We start from the raw sequence: 18,760 nt of genomic DNA, 5'->3' as shown, positions 1-18,760 counted from the left end.
TTATCTGTCCCGATCGTCCCTCTGTCTTTCCCGCCACGACTGTCTTTCTATCCGATTTCTATCCCGCCGGTCTGCGGGTCCTCTGGCCTGGTCCTTCCGTTTCACCCTGTCTGAACCTCTCATGACAGTTTCTCTATCCCCTTTAGGTCCCCCCTCACATGCCCCTCCGCGTATCTCTCCCTCTGCGTCCCCGCCCACGTCTGCACTTCTGTCGCCCGAAAGTGATCCTCCGTACCCGGAGTCGGGGCCTGCGTCCAGACGGGACCCTGCTAACCATCCATTCCCGGGCCCGGAGAGTCTGCGGCCCGGTTCCCCTCCCTCACCCGTGGAACTCTTCCCTCTTCCACTTTCTCTACTTTGAACCCATCCCAGCAGAGTCCAGGAAGTAGCCAGGCGCCGGGGACTGGCGGCGATGACGCCCAATGGGACGCGCCAGCGGCGGCGGCGGCCCCGCCCAGAGTGCGAACGCGGCCAATGGACGCGCGGAGGCGGGACTTCCGCTGTCCCGCGGAGGGCGGGGGAGCGAACTGTTGTGGTGCGGAGCGTTGGGCGGGCGGCGGCCGGGCGGCCCAGGGGCTGCCGCGGGACTCGGGGCGCAGCCGAGCGGCTGCAGGGGTGGGGCGGGCCGGACGCTCCGCGGGGCCCGGACGCCACGGGTTCGAGGCCGGGCCCCGCGCGGGGAGGCCGCGCCACCCCGGGGGAGCTGCCCGGCGGCGAGTTTGCCCGGCAGCCGAAATAAGGCGGGAGCCGGCGGGGGCCCTCGGAACCCCCTGGCAACCCGGGCCTGGAGTCCTCGGGGAGCGGCTGCTTCCTGGGACGCCCTCCCAGACGTCCCCGCCGAAGGGTAACGGTTAAGGGCCCCCGGCAGAAGGCGCCTCCGGGTGACTCCCGGCGGGGCCCTGCGAGCCGCGGGAGCCGACCCCGGGGCCGCGAGCGGGGAGGAAGGGGCTTGGCGGAGACGCGGGGCCGGAGACCGAAGGAGCGGGAGCCCGGCGGAGCGGAGCCGGGCCTCCCGGGCGCGGGGCAAGGCAGCGCCTCGGCTGGAGACGGACTCTGGGACCCTCGAGTGCGGGGGCCTCGGCAACCTGCCCCGCGGGGAGCGCGGTCGCGGAGTGGCCTACGGGGGACCCTCCCTCAGAGGGGCCGGCCCGGGGCGGGGAGATGAACGGCTTTAGCACTGAGGAGGACAGCCGCGAAGGGCCCCCCGCCGCCCCCGCCGCCGCCCCGGGCTACGGCCAGAGCTGCTGCCTCATTGAGGACGGCGAGCGCTGCGTCCGGCCCGCGGGCAACGCCTCCTTCAGCAAGAGGGTCCAGAAGAGCATCTCGCAGAAGAAACTCAAGCTGGACATCGACAAGAGCGTGAGTCCGCCTCCGCCCCCGCCCCCGGCTGGGCCCCCGCGCCGGGCAGCTCTCTGGCCGCTGCCCCAGGCGGCGGGCGGGACTCGGGGGCCCTCCCCGCCCTGGGCCTCGCCGCCCTTTATCTGCAAACTTGAGGAGTTGGGCTTGCAAAGACCGCTCGGCGCTGGTGGGCTCTAACTAGGACTCTGCCCAAATCCGGGAGGTTAGCGGCGGGGGCTCTGAGGACCGTTCCTGCCTGGGAAGATTTGACACCAGTTTTTAGTTCGTTTTATTGGTGTAGACATGGGAGCAGGAAGAGGTGGGTTCATTTGGTTGGCCCACGGAGGAGCAGGTATTAGGGAGGAGGTGATGAAGGGACCCAGCTCTTCTCCAACTTCTCCCTCCTTCTCGGATCCGTGTTATTCCCTCAGAAAAAGAAAGGTGGCAGTTACGTCCCTGTCTGGGGCGGCCTCAGCTTCTGCAGAGGGTCACCGAGCTCGCTGCTCAGCAGGCAGCTGTGGGGACATGGGATTGTCAAGGATGTGGCAGAAATAAGACCAAGATCTGGTCTCGGGAGGTGGCTCTGGCAGTCGAAGTGACAGAAAGGAAGAAAATCCATTTTTATAGGGTCAACTTCTTTACAGATTGCCCGGGAGGGTGGAGGTGGGTAATTTAAATTTGAATAGAAAACTTTTTCTGTGTGATTTTACCACTTCTAGTTAACTATTCTAAAGATGTGCCTATTGTCAACCAGTTAAGAACTGTTTAGTTTGACATTTGTTGCTGCAAGCCTTAAGTGGCTGCCTGGTGATTAGGAATTGGAAATAAGTTAGAGGGTTATTTAATAATCAGGTAGACCAGCTAGGAGATTAGGTGGTTAACATCCATTCTCTTTTAGGACCAAAATTTCTCCACTTTGGGGGGAAATCAGAGATCGCTTGTTAAACTGAAAGGGCACCCACTTTTCCATTTCTGATTTTACAACTGAAAATGAGGCCCAGAGATAGGAAGTGACGGTGCCAAAGTCACACAGCACCTAAGAGGCTGGTTAATTTCTTGAATCCGTTGTCTGATTTACTTCCAAGCCCCATGCATAAGCCTTGATTAAGTCTTTAATAAGTAAAAAAAAATCTTCCCTGCCCTTCCTTCTACCCTCTTCACTCTCACCCCCTTTTTTTTTAAGTTAACAATTATATTTGCAACTCTTGAATGGAAAGATGCTACTTTTAAGTGGTTGAGGGTGAGTTGATGGCTTTCTTAGTACAAATCTCTATCAATGAATGAATAAATGAATGAAAGGAATTCATCTAAGGAAACAACTGGCTAGACACTATCGTGGCCTGGATTAGGACATGTATGGAAGTGAAATGCTTAATTCTAAGACAGTAATGAATTCATCCTCATGGAAACACTGCCCACCTTCTGTTTAGGTTGTTGGGGGCCTTTACTTGAGCAGCTTATAATAATATTTTACAGTACTAAAAAAAAAGAAATTCCCAGTTCTTTTAAGCCCACCATCTGAACAGTTGTGCTGCCGCAACTGGAGCTCCATTTTCCCGGTGACCCCACTGGAAAACCTGTGTTGGGCTCTGTTGACTGTTTGACACACGCTGTCTAGAAGAGAGGCAGCCTGAGCCTGGTACTAGAGTTCCCAAAAGGTAATGCTTCTGAAGGAGTAGGATTTCAAGGCAGAATCACTCACAGTTTGTTTGAAGGTGGTGTTGTGGAGTCATTACTTCTGAAAGGGATTCTATTTCATTCTCACAGGCTTGGGCAGGAATTCAGTTCTAAGTAACTGCTGTGTTACAGGAATTTTTAGCTGTTGCAGAAAGTGAAACAGGAAAAAAAACACTAGAGCCTTTTCTACCACCCTCCTTTCTCCACCCCCAACTCCCTAAAGGCCACTGGGCTCTGAAATTTCTGAAAACCAATATGTACTTGAAAACGGTTAAGGAGGAATAATGACTGTTTATCTTGTAAAAGGGTCTAGCAGAGAACCTTTTTAAATAATAGCACCTTAAATTCTACTCAGGCAGTTTAACTTCTTTCATGTAGACATTGGCAGTGTTCTGTGATTTATTAAGATATAACATGCTTTCAAACATCCCTCCAATTGACATATATCTGCTTTTTTCTGGAGAAAAGTAGAAGTGGAGAATAGAGTAAGGAAAACATTGCAGAAGGAAAGGACGTGTGCCAGGGGTTAGAAGGTCTGGATGACCTTGGCCAGGTCATTTCTCCACTCTAGGTGGCTTCAGGTTATCCCTCTAGAAAATGAGATGGGAGCCAGTGGGGTTACACTGGTGATTGCTGAGTTGTCTTCCATCCAGGAGTCCATTATTCTAGTGTCCTGACCTGAAATCTCCCAGCCACAGCTTTAGGAATCACGTCTTCTGCCTGTTCTTTTTCCAAGTCTGTCACTATGAATTTGAGGAACAGCTTAGTCTCTCAGACTTTACATGTGAAACTAGCTAACATGAGGGCCAGCTTCCTGTGAGGGATGTAGGGTATGCTGTGAGTGTGCTTTCTTCCCTCATAAAAGCACATCCAGTAATCTATACATCAACTAGATGAGATTCTTTGAGACAGTGACAGGTGCTGTGTCCACAGGTCCTTTGACAGAGTTGAATCTGGCAAAGCTATTCCAATTTGTTGCCATATGTAAATGTGGCTTTTACTGGCCTAAGCTGCTTTTAGATGCAAGGGGGTGGCTGTGTCGATGCAGCAGGATTTATTGATTACCTGCTGTCTGCAAGACACCCTCACAATGTAAACTTAAAACTACTCATGACTCACTAATCCAACCACATGAAAGTGCTAATTCATCTGAATAAAAAACAGTTTTCATTATCTTCTCCGTGAAGAGGCCTGAATTAATTACGCTGGTTTCCTATCAGTTTACTTTTATCTTTAAGCATTTGAGGAATAAACTCAAATTCAGAAGTCTCTCAAGAACATTTGCGCAACATCTGGTTCAGTGTTAACAACCCCAAGTCATTTACACAGTCATCCTCCATTCAACCCTGCTAGTTATATTCTTAATAAGAACACGTTCTTCACATCTTAGCTGCTGTTGCCGCCTTCACTTACTATTATAATAAGCCTCCAGTCTGCATTAGAAAAGCAGCAGTTGTATCCAGCTTCTTTTTTTTTAAAGTTTCTTATTTATTTATTTATATATTTTGGGCTGCGTTGCGTCTTCGTTGCTGCGCGCGGGCTTTCTCTAGTTGCAGTGAGCAGGGACTACTCTGTTGCCGTGCGCGGACTTCTCATTATGGTGGCTTCTCTTGTCGCGGAGCGTGGGCTCTAGGTGTGCGGGCTTCAGTTGTTGCAGCACGCAGGCTCAGTAGTTGCGGCACGGGGGCCCTAGAGCGTGTGGGCTCAGTAGTTGCTTCACATAGGCTCAGTAGTTGTGGCGCACGGGCTTAGTTGCTCCGTGGCATGTGGGATCTTCCCGGACCAGGGATCAAACTCGTGTCTCCTGTGTTGGCAGGCGGATTCTTAACCACTGCGCTACCAGGGAAGTCCCCCAGCTTCTTTTATGTGGTTCCACCTTGTGAGAATTTCTGCACCTCTTTCCACTTCTCTTTGTGGATTGGATGTGTGGTGATGCAAGAATTATAAATAGATACACAAACAGTTTTTCAGAGGGTTGTCATCGTACAGTAGTAACTGTTGTCAATGTAAAAATAGGATGTCCTGTCTACCATTACCACAGTGCCTTCTTTCCTGCTCCTGGGGACCGTGCATTCCAGTGAGGTATAAGTTCCTAACTCCTACAGGTCTGAAAATGTCACGTCTCTCCCTGCTTCAAAAACCTTGGGGGACCCTGTCTTGTTTGAAGGAAAGTCTAAGCTGTTCTCATGCCCCGACCCCCGAATTTCTCCTGATGCTCCTACACAGGGAGTCACCTCCATCTAAGTGACATGGTCTCCTCAGGGCCTCTTCACTCACGCCTTCCATCGGCCTCATTTGAAACCTAAGTCGTGGCTTTTCCCATCTGGAATGCTTCCTGACTACCTGCAAATCCTCCCTTCTGGTCAGGGACCTCCACTCTAGCTAGCTCAGCCGCAGGGCCTTGCCCTTTGCTGTATCCATACCATTTGTTGTATTTATCATTGAGGGGAGACTTGGTTTATAACGCACTGCCTGGTGTGATATTCGCGTTCTCTTTGAGGGGTTCTCTTTGTGCAGTTCAGTAGGAAACTTGTGGAAATGATGGCTTGCATCTTGTTCTTCCTTCGGTCTCTCCAATGCCTCGCGAGGGAGAAAAGCCCCATAATTTGACAGATACCTGTTGCTGTTTCCATGGAATTGGCAACTCTGACTTTAATTTGCTTCCCAACAGGTAAGACACCTGTATATTTGCGATTTCCACAAAAATTTCATCCAGAGTGTACGAAATAAAAGGAAGAGGAAGACAAGTGACGATGGTGGAGATTCTCCTGAGCATGACACTGACATTCCTGAGGTAAAGGTCCAAAACTTTACCTTAAGAAAGCTGGGAGAATGGATTCTAACCTTATCCTTACCTCTGGCCTGGTCTAAGAAGTAATTTTGGTCTCCTCTGTGTTGCTGTGGTGTATTTGAAAAGTGAATCATAGAATCATAGTGATATGGAATCTGAGAGCTGAAAGCTTAGAAATCAACTGGTCTGACTGCCCCACAATTTTACAGACAGGCACAGACACTCAGGGTCACACACACAGTTTGGGGGCCCCAGTCCAGTGCCCTCTCCAGTAGGCTGTGCTGACTTTCTTCAAAAAACCCCTGAGAAATACTTAAATACAACCACAGTGTCAAGTTTTTAAAAATGTTGTTTTTGCCCTTGAAGTTAGAGACTGAGTGTATATGGATTGGGGGAGGTCATTTCCCCTCTGTTTCCTGGTCTGCAAAATGAAGGTGTAAGTTGTCAGGTCACACCAGCTCTGGTTTTCTGTCACTCTCTGATTCCTGGTCCAGGCTTGTTCCCGAAGATCTATTCCAAGGTCAGTTCCACTGGCCCAGGGTCTCTCAACCCTGGCACTGTTGACGTTTGGGGCAGATAATTCTTTGTGGTGGGGCTGTCCTGTGCATCGTAGCATGTTCAGCAGCATACCTGGCTTCTACCCACTAGGTGCCAGGCACCCCCCCGCCCCCGACCCAGTGTCTCTAGACACTGCAGGTGTCCTCTGGGGGGCAGGATCATCCCCTGCTGAGAACCGTCGCACTAGATGATGAGCCCTAGGCTTCTCAAACCAGAAGCCTGCCATTCCTTCAAGGTGCCAATGTCTATTAAGCAAGGCTACGGGGAGGAATATCGAATTTTCTTTCTATCTAAATTGTTTTCACTTAAGACTCAGCAAAAGAAGAACCATTTATAATGTACACTGAATATTTGATGCATGAATATTTCATAAGGCAACCGCCTGTTAGCACTCAGAGTGAAAATGACTGTGTAGGAATAGAAAGAGTAGGCGGGCCTTTGTCTGCAGATGTGGAGGAAACCTTTGAAAATATGGCCCTTTCCCTCTGCCCCTTCCTGTGTCCCCTTTTCTAGCATTGGTTTACAGTATCTTTCTAATGCTTTTAGCATTTTTATTATTATTTTATGAAGAAATGGATGTATTCACTTTCTAAATGCTTTTCACCAAAAAAAAAAAAAACGGTTTGAGGAATGTTTGAAAAGAATGAAGGACTTTGGTCCCTCATATTGATCATTCATTTTGTTTTTAAGTGCTCTCCACCTGCCTGAAGCAAGAACATCTCTTTTAGAGGCAGGTAAAGGCAGCCCAACTTTCTGGGCCTTCAATATTTCATGACTGTGCAGCTTTCCTCTCTTCCTTTGTTAGAAAAAAAAGGGAGGGTCCTTTCCCCTCTGTTACCCAGTCATCTGCAGAGACCCTGACCCTAACCTGCTGATTTGTACATTTGCTACAGTAGCTTTGAGCTTTCTCTGGAAGGCTGTTAAGGATCCTAATACCCGAAGGCTGAGCCTAGGGGAGAACTATTTGAGAATACCAGTACTTCCCACTGTCCTCTGTCATGCCCCTCTATCTACTCTGTGCCGAGCTCTGGCCTGTCTTCCTCCAGGATGTCTGTCTGCTTTTACCTTTGCTCTCCATGCCTGCTACCCCCTCTAGCATCAGCACCCCTACAGAGCTCAACTTCGCTATCTCATTTCTGGACCATTGCTGCAGCATCTCCCTCTGCTGTCCCTCCACCCCCCAGTCAGTCTTTCCACAAACCACCACAGATCCATCTTCCTAGAAAAGCACCTTCCCACCTAGGTTCTCTCCTTCTGCTTGTCAAGACACACTACCACCCAGTCTCACCTTTTAAACCCATCATGAGAGCCTCTGACCCCCAGCCCATATGTCCTCTCATGGCTTTCCGAGCCCATGGCCTTCTCTCTCATTCCCTCCTCTAGTTCTGTTCCTCACTGTCTCTCTAAACCCTGCCTCTCCTTAGCGGAAGCTTCACAACCTCCCATCAGCCTTCTGGGACCACCTCTCCCCCGCCTGGACTCTGCCTCCACTGTTGTTTCTGTCCTTCCAGCCAGTTATTAGTCCTTGGCGGACCATTTCTAAGACTTCTTTGTAGTCTCTCCATCCCCACCCCTATCTAGTGTAGTGCTAGGCACACAGTGGGCTCTCGGTGAGTCGTGGCTGGTCAGGTGATGGATAATGTGTTTCTCCTCTTCTCTCTAGGTTGATCTGTTCCAGCTGCAGGTGAACACTCTCCGACGTTATAAACGGCACTACAAATTGCAGACCAGACCAGGCTTCAATAAGGCCCAGTTAGCAGAAGTAGGTAGACAAAATTGCGCTCTAAAGAGGGAGAGCCAGCATTGTGCTTCTGATGGTGACCTTGATTCTCCGTGTGTGTCTATACATAATCCCTTCCATACCTCTGGAAGCAACTTCCTCTTCCCTCTTTTGCACAATTTAGAATCCCCCAGCTTTAGACCTAGAAAGGCCTGATTTCCATAAAAGAAAGCAGGGCACAGAGAAAAGAAAAGACTTCCTTAAAATCATACAGCAAGTTGGTAGCTTGGAATCTCAAGACTCCTGATTCTAAGTCCTGAGTGTTCTTTTGTTTGTTCATTTGTTTGAATCTTGTTTTGCAAGATTCTTTCTAGATATGTTCCATTCTGCACATGAGGTGTGTCTGATTAATCATCCCCAAACCTTTACTCATGTTCTTTAGGAGCTATTTTTCTTTCTTTGGTTTTTTTCCTTGATTTCTTCTACTCTGATGTTGGTAATGGAAGTATTTATTATAATGAATGGAGCCTAAGAACGTTTTCTCCTGCCCTGAGTCCCTAACACAGTCCCGGGCATGGGATGGGGATGCGGGTGCTCCACTGGCCATTATTTTAATATACTGACAGCCTGCCTTGATACTTCTGTCCTGTTGGCATTTGTGTGGGTACCCTCTCAGCCTTCTTTTCTAAATGTGTTTTTCTGTCTATTGTAGAAAACTTGGGAAATGATGAAAAATGCAGTACTACTGTTCAGAGACAACCGCTCTGTAGTTTTCGTTCTCTGACCCCCTTTTTATCTGTCCCAGCTCCCTCGGTCCATCCAGAGATTTCCTTATGGGGTCACATCCCTGTTGGTTTTTGGTCTTCCCTTTAGAGCTTTCTTGCCAATCCATCATTTTTCCTTAAACCTCTCCTTCACCAGCGTCCAGATAAACCATAGAAGCACACAAGCCTTTCCTACTTCAAGATAACATTACCCACTTGCTAGTGTCCACCCCTGGTGGGAGGGGTGGGATGATATGGGGCAAGAGGAGACCTGCATTCTCAGGACTTGGAAATAAAGTATCGGGAAAACATAGTAAATGATGAATTTTTCTTCAAATCTCATGTCTTTCAAGAGGCAGTTATGTACTATTTAGATGGTTTTTTGGGTGAGACACTTATATCTGTTCAATTGGCTACTTATTTGACACAATTTTAAAAGGACACTTTTCTGCCCAGTTCCTGGGCCTGAGAGGTTATGGTAGCAGCTGGTCAGCCATTGCAGTCCCAGTCTCTTGCTCCATGAGGATGACCTTGAGACTACGCCATGATGGACAGTTGGCTGCCACTGAAACAGAACTGCACCTTAGGAGTGTTGTGGAATAAAGTGTTGCTTTTGGGAGCCTGGAAACCAAATCACCTAAACCTGGGAAAAAAGGGCATTCTGTATTCTGTAGCACTGCAGGAAGTTCTGCAGTAATCATAACCCTTTCCATAGCTCTGGGAGCAACTTGCTGTTCCCTCTTTTGCACAGCTTAGAATTTGTGGCCCTGATGGTTCACGTGGTTTAATGGGCTCTGTTTTTCCTCCCCATGTAGACTGTCAGCCGACACTTCAGGAACATACCCGTGAATGAAAAGGAGACGCTCGCTTACTTCATCTACATGGTGAAGAGTAACAAGAGTAGACTGGACCAGAAATCAGAGGGCGGCAAGCAGCTTGAGTGATGATGAAGCGCATCTTCAGGAAAGGAAGTATAATGCTTAATGCACAGGTGACATCTGCTACATTTAAGCCCGTAACGACTGTTAAATTTTATTGTAAATAAAAAAGTTTGAATGTTGAATACTGTAAATCTTTTCGGTCAGGAGGATTATATTCTCATGATTCAGCATGTTTATACACAGACTTTCTTTTAAGGCAACTACTGGACTAAAAAAAAACAAGATCGGAAAAAGAATGAAAGAAAAACAATGTATTGCCACATTCAGCAAAGCATTAAGTCAGTTCTGCTGGAAATGTGGGATGACAGATATTTTGGTAGTCACCTTGTAATTCCACGCTGCCACATGTGTGGTGTAGCCCTGGACCAGCAGCGAGGTATGGCTCTCCGGGGAGGTACATGAGCAGACCCGTCTGCTGGGGACATAGCCGCCCCTCTTTGTTGCAGGCTTTGTCGCTTATCAGCAAATCTGTTTGACACGGTCCCTCGCCAGCCCTGTGCTTTGCACACAGTAGGCACTCAGTCAGGATTTGCTGGTTAATCCAGCTGTCACTAACAGTGCCAGCCTTGTGCTTCCCACCTCTAGGTATTGAGACCTCTGCCGTTTCTGTTGCTCACCACTTAACTTCTGGAGTGTGAGGAAATCCTGATGCACCAACAGGATATTTCAGGTCAGAGGAGAACTTCAGGGCAATCTCATGTGCCACGCTGTGTCTGTGGAGGTTCCAGAAACACTGAGGCAGAGCCCCTCCCGGGAGCCGCGGCTCTTTGTTCACCCCTCCATGCCTCATGCTTCAGGGTCAAGTTATGTATTGTGACTTCAGCCATTCTCCTGCGCCAGAAATGCTTTGACAAATGAAGATATTTAGTGGTTTGGGGCTCATGTTCTCAGAAGTACTAATCCTTAATTCACAACCACAAGAAAGCTGCCAAGGACCATGTGGTTCCTGCTCCAAAGTCCAGCTCTGGGATAGAAAGTCTGACCAGCTTTGACCTCCTTGGGGGTCAGCAACAAATCATGGGTTTGAGCAACACAGGTCAGTGCCATCCGATGTTCATTTTTGTGAGCAATTTGCCTCTCTTTTAGGGGGGACGATTGCTAAAGTTTTTTAAGTATTAACAATTACCTGATCTTTTTTTATGTTCAAAAACTCAGATTCCTCTATCTAATTATATCAGAGCCAAAGTATCCTTTGAAAACAAAGCTTTATATCCAAAAGTATGCTTTTGCAAAATTTTCTAGTCAGTGTGTTGGGGGGCAGAGGGTGTGGACAGGGAGTGGGAAGAAAAGAGAAGAAAGGACTTGAATTCTAATTTCTGACCATCTTGACATATATTGTGGTCAAAGGTATCACTTTCTTACTCAGTTTGCATTCTGAGTTCTTTCTTAAGCCTTAAAAAATAAAAGCAGCAGTGGACAGCCTGGCCTGGCGGAGCATTTTAGTGACTCACAGACGGCTTAATCTGAGCATCCACGCAGAGAAGTCAGAACAACCCCACCCCCCGGCCCCCAAGCAGTGTGGTGGAGTGGCCAAAGGTCTCAGTTCCGTGGAGCATGCATTCCGTGGACGGGGACAGGGCCACCACTCTCACTAAATAAAACGACGTGTGTTCGCTGCAGCCAAGGTTTCACCAGTGTTCACGATGCATGTCTAGCAGATCGCAGCCTTTTAAAATATGTATAAATGAATGTACATAGAGCATACTCTAGACTATGAGGGGATCTTATTGTCATACACCTGACCGTGGATGGCACGTCAGGGTGCTCTCTGCGTGTTTTTAGTTGTGCAGATGCAGTAGGTATTGAGAGAGTGTCTCGCTGCTCACAGCTGAAGGCTGTTGATGTGTGAGCATCAAGAAGGCTCTCAAGTATGTGGCTTATGTAGGTTTTTTCCTGAGAAGCTGAGTTAGAAAGGCTTTGAAGGCGTCAAACACCAAACCCCCTTTGTCAAGGGGAGTGTTTTTTCATCAGGCTGGAGTTTGGGGACAGGTGGGGTTAAGGCATTGGTAACCTGCTCTCTGGAAATGTCCACATCTTATTGAGAAAAAAAGTGTATCTTTCTGATGTTTGAACCAGAATTGTGGATGTGTAGGTCTTGTCACTGTTTTTTCAATAGCAGATCTGTGTTCCCAGTTGAGAGACAGCAGTACGCTTCTATACAAGAAGCTGTGGTGTTAGGCTCCGTCTGTTCAAATGTGTCTGTAAGAGTGCTTTCATTCCCACGTGAAGCCTGGGGAAACTTTTCCCTCTCAGCCAGATGCTGTGCGCGCTCGAGTCCCAAGCCGTCTTTCCTCTAAGGAGAGGTCCTTTGGAAAGTGGAGGTTATGGGTGTCTTTTCAACCGTTGAAAGCATGTCAGGTGAGAGAGAAGACAGAGCTCTCTGAACTTATATTTTCCTTGTGTGCAGAAATCTATTCTTTCATCAGACCACTAAGCCACTTGCCTTAGCCTCTTCTGCAGTCTCCCATGGCTTGATCTGGGGCAGGAGACTCCTGTCTGTCAGAGGTGGCCGACCCTCCAAAGCAACCGGATCTGGCTTCGGGGAGCAGTGGGGCTTGGGGAAAGCAGCCCTCATTGTGGCTGCCTGCTTTTTATACCGCCTATCAAGGACTCGTGTGTCTCTCCACCTGTAATGTTGCAACATTGCCTTCTCTCCTCTTGGTGCTTCTGGGCAAAACTGGAATGTGCAATCCAGAACTGGCACTGTCTTAAAGAGCACAGCTCCTGCCTCAGTTTCCAGCCTGCTGTGATTCTTTCATATGCCCTGAAGGGTGTCACATGGAATTGTCAACATCTTGCCATTTGTGTTGCTTCATTTTAAGGTTTTTAAAAAACAAACGGACAAACTTCTTATTTCAACGAACAAACCCTTAGGTTGGCAACATCATGTGAAAAAAATCATAGCTGAATCCCTTGAAAGATTGCAACCAAAGGATTCAAGACCGCTGGTGTAAAAGGAAGAGGAATTTCATTTATGTGATACAGCCGCCAAGTTGTTAGATGTTCCTGTTATAGCTGAATAGTCACAGCTAGTCTTCCAGAGAGCAGATATTAATAATTGTTTGCGGCTGGAATGTTGCGTCTAACCTTGGCATTTCAGGTGTTTACTTTGTGGGAACTTTTTTGTTTAATATCCTGGAGGGCACCTGACTGGTAGAAAGGAGAAAGTAGGAGAGGGAAGTTACTCAGGGGCCCGACCATGGATCCCAGAGTCGTTGCTGCACAGAAATCATCTGAAGGCTCTCAGTCATTACCGTGACAAGATCCAGAAGTTGGGAAAGGACCTTTAAGTCATCCAGTCCAGTCTCCCCATAGGTGCTGGCATTCTGCCTACAACCGTCCCACCAAGATTTGAGCAGTCTGGGCTTAAACACCTCTGAGGACAGAGAACTCACTACCTCCTGTGGAAGGCTGTTCTATCTTTGTAAACCTCTGGCTTTTCTATGTTCTCTGGAATTTCCATCTTAGTCTCTGCCTAATGGGGGCCAAGTTAGTTGGCCAAGGACCTAATTGCTGCACTGTCCAAGGGCATAGTGTTTGTCTCTGGGGAAGGAGCAGCTAGCGTATAGACACTTTGGTGTCCTGGCTGTCCTTCCCCCCCGAGTATTAGTTCCTTATTGGAGATGTTGAGGAAACCCCAACGTCATCCTGCTGGGATGAGGTATAACATCATTATACTCCCTTGATCTTGCTAAAGCTGATGGAGGAGGTCAGGGTAGGAGGGAGCGCTATCAGGCTGCTAAAAAAATACCTTAAGACAGAGGAGGCCTTAGTTTTGTGCTTGCCTCACAAACACTGATGCTCATATCACTTAGGAAAAGTTTTAGCTAGAAGATTTTAAAATACGGTCATTGCTCTGTCTGAAGTTGAAAGGTTATAGGGCCCCTGAGGGCTTGTACCTTAAGATTCCTGCAGGTACGTCACACATTGTTTTTATGGAGAAAACAAAGCTTAGAAACTTGGGAGAACCACATGTCTCAGTATCAGAGAAGTGCCATATTTTCAAGCTGGGAAGTCCTTTGAGGTTGCCATTGCCCAGTCATTGATTTTTAGAGATGGGGAAACTGAGATTTGAAAAGACTTGCCCGAGTGCTGTGGCATCATCTGGACCAGCCTTCTGTCCTCCTGACGCTTCTGGCGCTCGTTCACTTTCCAACTTGCAGCATAGCTGTAACCCAGTCTGCAGTGAGCTGCCCTCAGAACCTTGAGACCTTGCCACTGAGCAGAGGTTCCCAAGGCCAGCCTGGCTCTCAGGGAACCAACCTGTAGAACTCAAGGTTATGAGACAGGGCTGGGAAGGCAGTCAGTTGAGTTTTGCAAAATGAATGGGAGGGGAGAACAAAAGGAGCCTATAATTTAAGACCAAGGTTCCAAAGTCCTGGCGGGAAATGTGGTGGTGTCCTAGACTCTAAATTCTCACTAAAAACACTTGCCTTTCAGGTGGGTCACTCAGGTGACCCTGACTTGAACAGACACAGCTCTGTGGCCCTGCCGTTTGCAGCCCCCATCCCTGTTAGCGAGAGAGGCAGTTGAACTGAAGGACAGGTGAGCTCAAGATCATGCCCTGGGAAGCATGGTGCTTTAGGGATGCCTTTGTATTCCTTTCACTTTACTACAGACTGTTTTCAAGTTTATGGTTAGGAAGGGTAAAGTTGATCCCATTTTTTAAGGTGGAATCCAGCCGGGGGCAAGGTGGGACCTTTTCTTAGAGTAGGAATGTCTACAATCAGTCATTTCATCTAGCTTGCATCTTCAAACACAAACCCTTCAGTGGCTTTCACTTAATGAACACATCTTTGCCAATGACAGAGGCTTGTACAGGATCCCTGTTTTCACATGTCTATTATCTGTTATTCCCGTCAGAATGTTTTGGGGGTGTGGGTTGGTTTGGGTTTTTTTTCCATTTTGTAACTGCCTTATCGAAAAGCAAGTGCCCTTCCATTCCAGGCTTCCTCATATTGTACATGTTTCCTGCCAAACTGGGGGGATCATTTGTATTTTAATTTTGTAATCTATGGCTCTGTACTGTTGAAAGGCTCTCAATTCTGTGGGGTCTCCTTAGTATGTATGTGACTTTTCATGTTGCAGTATCACACAGATGGGATGGCCCGACTTTCACTCTTAATAAACGATCTGAATGAGAAACAAGAGACACACTCTGTTGTTCCCTTTGAATGTCCACATGGAGCTCAGATGCTTTCACTTGCACATTCGGCCCCTGGCTGTGTAGGACAGTGGCTGGCGACAGCAATCTTTCCTCCACTCGCCCTTCCACCCCCAGTGCGCACCATGTGAGTTCAGGTCACAGAAGTGTGACCCTGCCCTCCCACTCACTCCTGTGCAAAGAGATTGGCTGTGGTTGGATGGCCCGAGTCGAGCCTGAGTGCTTCGTAGCATAGCAGGTACCCTGGCCCCAGAGCTTCACTCTGGTCTTCAGTTATCCACCTATAAAAGTTCTAAGTAAACTGGATGGATGGTTGCAAATTAAAATGCCTGTTGGGGGCCGGCGGGCGGGGGAGCTGTGAACTGGAAAATCCAGGTCCCTTCTAAGGGCAGCCACCGCTGAGCTCCACCCTGTTGTTGCCACGTGGGAATGCCAGCCCTGCGTGGCCAGTTCTCACGAGTTCTCAAGAGGAACTGGAAATACAGACCTTTATATAAATATCTCAGTGTTTAACTGTCTCAAAAACTTATATTTAGCAATGTATGAACCGGCATTTCTTCACCTACAGTAGAGCCTTGGTATTTAAAGTTGGTCCACCATCTGAACGCTTGTTAGACCTGCAGAATCTCTGCCCTGCCTCGCCCGCCAGCCGGCTACTAAGTCAGAGGCCCCAGCAAGTCGCCTGCTCACGCTGGGCTATCTGACTCAGCTGATTGGTGGAGGCCCCGGAGGCCTCTGGGATGAAGCCCCTTGGCCAGCCAAGCCTCAGACACAGGTCTTTCATTTCAGATTTGTCACTAGTGTCACTTTACCACATCTCTGTCCTCAGCAGCATGAAAGGGGGAAAATGCAGTAAATATTTCTGTTCATATTAGCTGACTAGTAGTACTGCATGCTAGCTCTGAAATTTTAAACAGAAATTTACAAAGTACGGTTCTTCCCCTCAGTACCCTCACCCTCTCCCATTCCGCTCCCATGCAAATAATGTGGAGGTTGACTTTTCAGGAGGCATTTTAGGGGGCGAGGAGAGTGGGGAGTCTTGGCTGTCACTGGGAGCCCACAGGGTCAGTGACGGTTTGTTGCCGCAGGATGTCTGAGTCATCTTCCTCTAGAAAGCAAAGGAAGGTCTAGTCTTCATACCATGTTGCCTCTTGATCTGAGGTAGAGCGTAAGTAGTTCCTTTCACTCCCCTGTCTGCTGCCCTGCCCTTTCTTTCATTTGTAACTGATGAGGGCTGCCTCGAGCCCCTCACACACCGAACCTAGGAGAGGTGCTTCGTTGCCAAGCTTCCCCCGAACTGGCCGGATCCTGCTGGAGTCGACCTCCTTTGAGGATCCACAGATATTGGTTGTGATGGAAGGAGGAACCCATATCTTACTGTACCATTAGGACAGAAGTTCCACTAGGAACCGGACATCCTTTTTTCAAAATGGACCTTGAGAATATTGAATATCAGATCCGCTGAGGTCCAGCCTCTTTGAAAGATAGCACTTGCCACCTCCCTCCCCCATCAGAATCCCCTATGAACTCTGTTACAATGCCAATTCCTGGGCCCCATCCCAGATTCTCAGTATGCAAAGCTCAGGGGCTGAATTCCAGGAATATGAATTTTTAAAATTTCCCCAAATAAGACTTAAGCTCATTACAGTTGAGAAGTACTAAACTGGTCCAGAGGTTTCCCAATCCAGCGGCTTCAACCTGATCAGGAATACTGGTTAGAAATCCCCAGTAAGACCTACTTAATGAGAATCTCCACAAGGGCGGCCCAGGGAAAATTCTCCTGGGGAATTTGCACATCTAGGTTTAGATGGCACTGAGTCCAACTGCCTTAGGCCCAGGAAGGGAAAGGAGCTACGTTCAACCTCAAGCAGCTCAGAAAGGTCAGAGCCTGAGCAAATACAGTGACATGCACAGCCACAAAGACACTTAAGATGGATCATAGGAATAGATGATCTTCCATCTGGAAAAAAAAAAAGCAGAATGAAAATAATCCACAGTTCCCACCACAGTGCCTGGCATATAGGAGGAAACAACAAATGTGTGGAATTGAATCTTCCATTTACTTAACAGTTTTTTAGTTTGTAAGGATCTTCCACATCCCGATATAGTAACAGCCATCAAGGGCAGTGTGCGTGCCAGACAACCTGTCACTAGTTTTACATACATTGATCCATCATCATATCAAGCAGGAGCTGTTATTAACTCAGGTTTATGGAGGTGCAAAAGCACGCTCGGAGAGGTTGAGGAACCGCCCAAGTAACAGTGGGAGCTGGAGGCACTCCTGGGAGCAAGTCCAACGGTCATCCGACCCTAGGGACACTTGTCAACTCCACCATCAAAGAACTCAGGAGCACCACACTTTGAAGCAGTGCAGCCGCAACAGTTCCCCTTGCCCTGATCAACTGGATTCACTAAACTTCAATGAGGGATTCCTCGAAGTCACTAAGACTCTAGTTAAGAAGTTTAATAACGTTTAATGGAGGTTAACAAGGTACATCCAACTTTCCAGCCAGGTTTTAACTTACCAGAGCTGAACAGAGATTAACAAGCCCAGGAGGTGTAAAGGCACCTGCATGATTTAATGGGGTTAATGAAACTGTCAGAGGTTGGCCGAGAGGGACAGAACTGGAGCATGCCTCTGTTAACGAGTCAATCTGGTTGAGGTCAACAGCCATTTATGAAAGAGCGGAAGCCTGCCCCGGTTCGCCCTGGGCACCACAGGGGTAGCAAGGAAAAGAAGGCCACAACCAACATGCCAACCATGGTCCGTCCTGGTTGGTGGGATTTGGAATGTTACTTTCTTCTTTGTGCTTTCTTGGTGTTGTCTAAATTGTTTATAATGAGCATGAATCATTTTCACCAAAACTGTAAAATAGCAAAGCAGTTTTTTTAAAGTACTCTCAAAGCATTTACTCTCCACTTGCATAGTTTGTTACATATTTCTAAAACCTGTAGAAAACAGTAAGCGAAGTAAAAACAACAACAATAATAGTCTTAAGTTAAGGAAGCACTTAACCATTATAAAGGGCTATCACCTGTTACTTCCATGGGTTTTTGTCACACACTACAAAATAGGAATGTACAAAGTCACTGGTCAGCGGGGAAGGCAAATCCTCCTCTTCTGCCTCCCAGACTGGTGCAGTTTTTTCACTGAGCACTTACTATGTGACAGGTCCAACAATAAGCACTTTACTAGAAGTACTATTATTCTCTCTATTTGATAGATAAGGAAACAGAAGTTTAGAAGGGTGAAATGGCTTTTCCAAGGTCACCAGAGAGTGGTGGGTGGGGAGGAGTCAAACACAGGTCTATCTGACCCCAGAGTCCACTGTGTCCTGCTGCCTACTGATTGGATAAGCTAGCATCTCATGGGAGCATTGTTTAGACCAGTGAAGAACTGTCAAATATGTCAAATAATAGGTGACTGGTTTAAAAAGTATTATACTTATGTCAAAATTGTAAAATATTTAATGACATAAAAGGATGTTCCTATCAGTTTAGAAATACCAGATATGTATATATATATATATGCATATTATATGAATATATGTATGCGTGTGGATATGCATATTTATATATCGTATGTATACCCTTGGCCCTCCATATCCACAAGTTCCAAATCGAGGATACAAAGGGCCAACTGTACCATGCCATTTTATATAAGGGACCTGAGCATCCATGGATTTTGGTATCTGTAGGGATCCTGGAACAATTCCCCTGTGGATACAGAGGGATGACTGTACACGCTGTATGTGTGTATATATATATGTGTGTGTGTGTGTGTGTATATGTATATGTATACATACA

At 47.7% G+C, this 18,760-nt stretch overlaps 1 protein-coding gene across 1 annotated transcript; it reads left to right on the top strand.

Annotated features, from left to right (window-relative positions):
* Positions 1-510: 510 nt before the first annotated feature.
* On the top strand, positions 511-9,911 carry SAP30L (SAP30 like). Its single transcript, XM_082453966.1, has 4 exons — positions 511-1,359; positions 5,687-5,809; positions 8,028-8,126; positions 9,664-9,911. Exons 1-4 carry the CDS (start codon positions 1,162-1,164, stop codon positions 9,790-9,792), a joined length of 549 nt encoding a protein of 182 aa, XP_082310092.1. The 5' UTR covers positions 511-1,161; the 3' UTR covers positions 9,793-9,911.
* Positions 9,912-18,760: the final 8,849 nt, after the last annotated feature.

This window comes from Balaenoptera physalus (assembly GCF_965194825.1).
Source record: "Balaenoptera physalus genome assembly, chromosome: 3".
Classification (NCBI taxonomy): Eukaryota; Metazoa; Chordata; class Mammalia; order Artiodactyla; family Balaenopteridae; genus Balaenoptera; species Balaenoptera physalus.
This window is presented reverse-complemented; position numbering and strand designations above follow the sequence as displayed.